The 5966-nt window shown below is 24.8% G+C and overlaps 1 protein-coding gene across 1 annotated transcript in view; it reads right to left on the reverse strand.

Annotated features, from left to right (window-relative positions):
* The window catches only part of LOC100210577 (small ribosomal subunit protein mS39), a 51798-nt gene continuing 45832 nt past the window's right edge, over positions 1-5966 (reverse strand). Inside the window, exons 27-28 of the mRNA XM_065791200.1 lie at positions 5735-5826; positions 1-103 (exon numbers count right to left, since the gene is read on the reverse strand). Of these exons, the coding sequence (XP_065647272.1) occupies positions 73-103; positions 5735-5826 (123 nt within the window). The 3' untranslated portion in view covers positions 1-72. The remainder of the gene's footprint in view (positions 104-5734; positions 5827-5966) is intronic.

Here is a 5966-nt window from a genome sequence, read left to right on the forward strand (position 1 = left end):
TGAGAAAAGCTTCCTAAATATAAATTTTCATAATAAATAATACAAAAGATGAAATACTTTTGCACCGATCATTTATCGTTGAAACCAAGATTTGATCATATCACTATAAAAACAATTAAAAATATTATCATACAAAACATACGCAAGAAATCGTTGGTTTTGTTTTTAGTTTTATGAAATTTAAAACTATTATTTATAAATTTCATTATTATATTTTAAATAACTTAAAATTTAAAACAAAATAATAACAATTGATGAAGAAAAAAAAAAAAAAAACTTGTAAGCAATATATTTTTTAGATTAATGATTATAATTTAAGAGAAAATAAAACACCTATATTACCCATAAAAACAACTTAAAGCGATACCCAATAATTAAATAATAAAAAATAGGTAATACCTAATCAGGGCCGGCGCGAGTAGAGAGCCGCCTATATACTTAGAGAGCGGACATACGTGTGATCGTTTTTGATTGGATGTTCGATTTTATGGTTTTAGACGCCATGCTTATGCCAAAAAAAAAAAAAAATGCGAGTGAATTTGCTACTAAATTTTTGTTAAATATTTGTAAGTTTATGAAAACTAATGTGAATGTAATAAAAATTCATGAAAAAGAATGTGCTTTAATTCTTGATGAAATGTCAGTAACTGAAAGTGTTAAATATGATATTGATATGTATACTATGCTCATACTATGTAATTGTTATATTAGCTTAATTAAATTAATAAAGCTATATTAGCTTTATATTAGCTATATGGCCAAGCAAACCATACTTCAGTTTTTATGCTTTGAGGAATATCTACGAGATGGAAATAAACTGTAACATAGTATTATATGAAAGTTCTGTTTATAGAGGTGCAAACAAACAGTCAATGTTGAGATCTTTTAATATAAGCTGTACTAAAAATTATAACTTTTCCAGTTTAAATAAACATCCATATTGATGAAATCAATATGGATGTTCATCTTGATGAAAAACATTTCAACAAAATAAAAGTATAAAGAGTATTATATTGCAATATATCATGATGCAAGTTGTGTATTAAAATTTATTGCAAACAAAAAAGATGATTCAATACTAACAACTACTTGATTAAACTGAAAAATTGAATAACTGAATTATCGATAAATGGTTTACAACTATGACATCAAGAAACCCTACTTTGGCTTTTAGTATAAAAAATCACTAAACTTACAATGAAAAAAAAAACTTTTTTCGTTCAACTTTTTTTGGTTGTCGACAACCAAATATTGCAAACTAAGTTTCTTCTTGAAAAAAAAGCTTTTAATATGAAATTGCGATTTACCAAGAGTTACTTAAAAAAATATTTATAACTAGTACGTTCACAAAACAAGTAATTCATACAGCTTTTCACTACAAGAATGACTTGAAACTGGTTTGTGTAGCTCAACACTTAAAAAAATGGCAAAGTGCAGTTACGATACCATAGTACAATATCCATCAATTCTTATTGTGTTTTTTTTGACTTGATTAACAGTTAGCTGCACAATTCAAAACAAAAAGAGCACATTGTTTTACTCAAAGGTTTGGATAAAACATCAAGTTTAATCTTGAGTGATGCTGAGCAAAATTGTTTTTTTATAATGCGGGATATATACAACTTCTAAAGTTAAAGAAATTTAAAGAACTTTCCTAATTTGTTTTGAATTTCAATTTTTTTAAATAGAGTAAATTATACAATGTTTTTTTCATACAAAGAGTGCAATGTGGGAAGTTTATTTTTTGCTAATGAAACAAACTTTGCATTTATTTTTTTCAATAAATGAAATTAATATTTAAATCATTTTAGCCATAACGTTTTTCCTAAAAGAATTGTAATTTTATACTTTAAGAGAAAGTCAATTGATGATCAAATTAAAACTGATGAACCAATTAAAAGTTCAGTTTTATCATAATTCTCATTAATTTTGATCGAAGCTTGAAAACAGGTTTAATAAATTCACACCTGAAATATTTAGACATAAGATAAAAACATGAAGTTAAAAATTTTTTTTTTTGAACTTGGCAGCAATAATATGACAATGCATGCATTGCCTTTGAAAGTTTAGATTAAACTACAATTAATTTATAAAATTACTTTTGTTAAGTTACTTATAAATTACAATTTATTTTTTGACGTTTTTTTAAAAGAATTTTATTATTTGCCAATTGAATTTTTGTTAATAAATAAGTTTATTAAAAAACTGCATAAAAAACAAACAAACATAAAATATTTAGTTTTCAAAGCAAATTTTCGTTTAAAATATTGTTTTACAATTGTTTTTACTTAAATTCATATATGTCACGCGCTAATTTGGCAAAAACATAGCCGCCGTTTTCCGTATGTCCGCTCTTTGAGTATATAGGTTCTCTAGGCCCAAGTAGGTGTCACGTGGGGGAGGGGTGCTATTACAATTTTTGCTGACTAAAAAAGAAAAAAAGATTATCGTTTTTTGAAATTTGCCGATTGACTGGTCTAAATTTGGCGACTGAATTGTCTAAAAGGATTAAATTTGCTGACTAAATGAACGAAAAACTCATTGATGGGGGATAGAGTGAGGGAGGAGGGGGTACCACCTCATTTGCGCCGGCCTTGTACCCAATAATATAATTACCAAATAAACAACATTATGGGGAAAAGACATTTATTCATGCTTAGGTGTGGCTACTAGTGTAGACTAAACTATGTTTACAATGAGTTTTTGCACATTGTCGAAATAAGAAAATGTATTATTAAAGGACTTTGTTCAGTTTTAACAACAGTATTTCATAGAAGGACAAATAGGAGATTTATAGAAGTAAATAATAAAATCAGTAAAAGCAAGATAAAGAGTTAACCTTTTTAGATGATTTAAGTATTGATCAGAGGTTTTTGTATGAATATTGCATGGGAATAGTCACAAATATGAGTATTAAATACATAAACTGGAAAACTCGTTTGTTAATATAGGCTAAAAAAAGTCTCTAATTCTATAGTTAAATACACAATAACAAAACATATAACAAAATAATAACAAAAAATAAATACAAACATAACAACAATATCATCAAAAACAACAACAAAAAAACTAACAACTTATATTTATCTAATATTATATTTAAATAATTACTTTTACAATCACAACTAATAGATAAAACTTATTATCAATAAAAACTTAATTTTATAAAAAATAAAAACAAAATTAACTGTAAACTACAACAACAACAACAATATCAACAACAATAAAATAACATAAACAAGTTACTTAAAAAATGATTATTCTTTTAAATTTTAACATTAACAGCTAATTTAAAAGTTAATTACGTTAAAATATTTTTATGTTTTTGACTGGTTACTTTTAAAAAAATATTTACTGTAAGAATAAATACAATACTGATAACAGGTGTAAGGAAAACCTGCGCAACTTTAAATAAACAAAAAATTCCATAATAATGTATGCAAGTAAAGCAAAGTACGAAAATGCTATTCAAAAGATAATAGAAAATAATAGAAAATTAATTTTTTTTTATTTTTCTATTTTTTTTTTTCAACACACAAAATGGTGTTGTGACAAAAAAAATTCATTTTTTTGTCACAAAATCATTTTGTGACATTTTTAATCTTTCAGTTCTAGGTGCTGTATAAACTTCAAACCCATTTGCTGCATGCTAAACTTTTCCAATTTGTTTGAAAAAATTGATGTAAATTTCTTAAATAAATACTGTACAACCACTTTGGCTGAGAAAAAGGCTGAGAAAAAGTTTGTTCCGTCAGAACACATAATGTTGTTGTCATAATTTTTACAACTACTTTGACGTACTAGCAAAAAAATTTGTTGCGCAAGAAAACATGCTGTTGCCATAATTTGACTTCATAAACAGAATCAGTTGTTTTTGATGCATTCCTCCAAGTTAACTCTAATTAACAATATGATGAGTGGTTCAGATCAACCAATTAATTAAACAGTATAGGATAAGGTGCAAACGCACATTTTAAATGATAAAAGTCCAAAAAACATTCTTTCATGTAAAGATTCAAAAAAAATATCTATAGCAGTTTACAACAGTTGTTCTTAAACTAAGTGTTACAACCAGAGGCGATTTTACGGTGTGTGTGAGGGGGGGGGGGGGGTTGACGAATTGGCTAGTCAGGTATTTGACACCATTACGGATAAATTTTAGTTTCGATGACCTTTTTTTTTTAAAAAGAAGCCAGTCGGTACTTTTTAAAGATACACCCCTCCTCATTTTATTCGTAGAACCACCTCAATTTTTTTAGAATTTTTATTTGCAATCTAAATTTTGAAATTTAGAATACAAATAAAATTAATTTATTTGTTTAAATACTATTTATTAATTAATATATAAAATCTTTTAACAGTTGTTTAATTTTATGCCATAATAATCTATTATCATAATTTATATCTGCCTAACTTAACGAGGTTTTAAATTTATCTATCTTAATATTACAGATTTATATGTTTCTAACCTAATATCAGTGTTTTATACTTTTTAACTTAATATCACTGTTTTATATTTGTCTATTTTAAATCACTGTTTTACAATAATGTTATAACTGAATGCTTGGAACAAGATATAACTGAATGCTTGGAACAAGTTATAACTGAATGCTTGGAACAAGATATAACTGAATACTTGGAACAAGTTATAACTGAATGCTTGGAACAAGATATAACTGAATGCTAAAACACATAAGTTAAACAACAATATCTTATCCTTGCAAAGAAAAAAAAAATCCAATTATTTATTACTTTTAATTACAGTAAAGAAAAACTGAATCAATGCAATAACTAATTTTTTCATTTCAGATAATTTTTTAGATAAAAATTTTTTTAGATAAAACTTCTCATAAAAATTGTTGAATGTTCAGGTTCAATTATATCTCAGGTTCACATATGTCTTAAACATAAAATTCTTATAAATACTAATAACTCAGTGTTCACTTAATACTGATCGTAATAAAGAAGAAATTGACAATAGTATGTCTATAAAAAAATAAAAATAAATACACAATATATATTTATACAAGTTATTATTGTTGTTGATGTTTTTTGTTAATAGCTATTAAAGTTTATATTATAAACAACCCTAAACAATCTCCTTCCCCCTCCAAACAATACCCTCCTCCTCCAAATAATCTCCTCCCCCCTCCAAACAAACAAAAAACAAATAAGTAGAAAATAGGTTATATTCCACAAATAAAATTCTGAAGAACAAAAAGTTAAATTAAAACATTAATTAATAATAAATAATAAAACTAGTTAGAACGGTAACAAAAAAAAAAAACAAAAAAAAAAACTAATATTTTATTAAAAATATTTTTTTAGCACATGTAATAAAATACAAAAATAAAAAAAATAACACAATCAAAAAGATTTTATGAGCAGAATAGTCAAATGAAAGAAACAAACAAACAAAAAAATAAATGAATAAAATAAAATGAGTGAAGATGATTTAGTTTACTTTAAAATTATTTTTCCCACCCATCTGGTTCTTGCCTTTGTATGACAACAACCATTCACAAATTCAAATAATACAATAATTACATGTATATGTGTGCATATATATATATATATATATATATATATATATATATATATATATATATATATATATATATATATATATATATATATATATATATAAATCAAATAGGAATAGAATACTTAAATTTAATTAATGCAAAATACATTTAAAAATTTTAAATATTTAAGAAAAAATAAATAAAATTACCCCCTCCCTTCAAGTATTGGCTGCTTTAAATATTCTTCTAATTCTCCTGTTGACATAAACATTCCCAAATCGGCCATCATTTTTATTGTACCCTATAACAAAATAAAATATTATACATTATTTTCACTTTCATATTAAAGCATCAAAACAAAATGTCCAGACAAAAGTTCAAACAATATTTTCAAAAAATAGTCAAGACATATATACATATATATATACATATATATATATA

Source organism: Hydra vulgaris, chromosome 02, assembly GCF_038396675.1.
Source record: "Hydra vulgaris chromosome 02, alternate assembly HydraT2T_AEP".
Lineage (NCBI taxonomy): Eukaryota > Metazoa > Cnidaria > Hydrozoa > Anthoathecata > Hydridae > Hydra > Hydra vulgaris.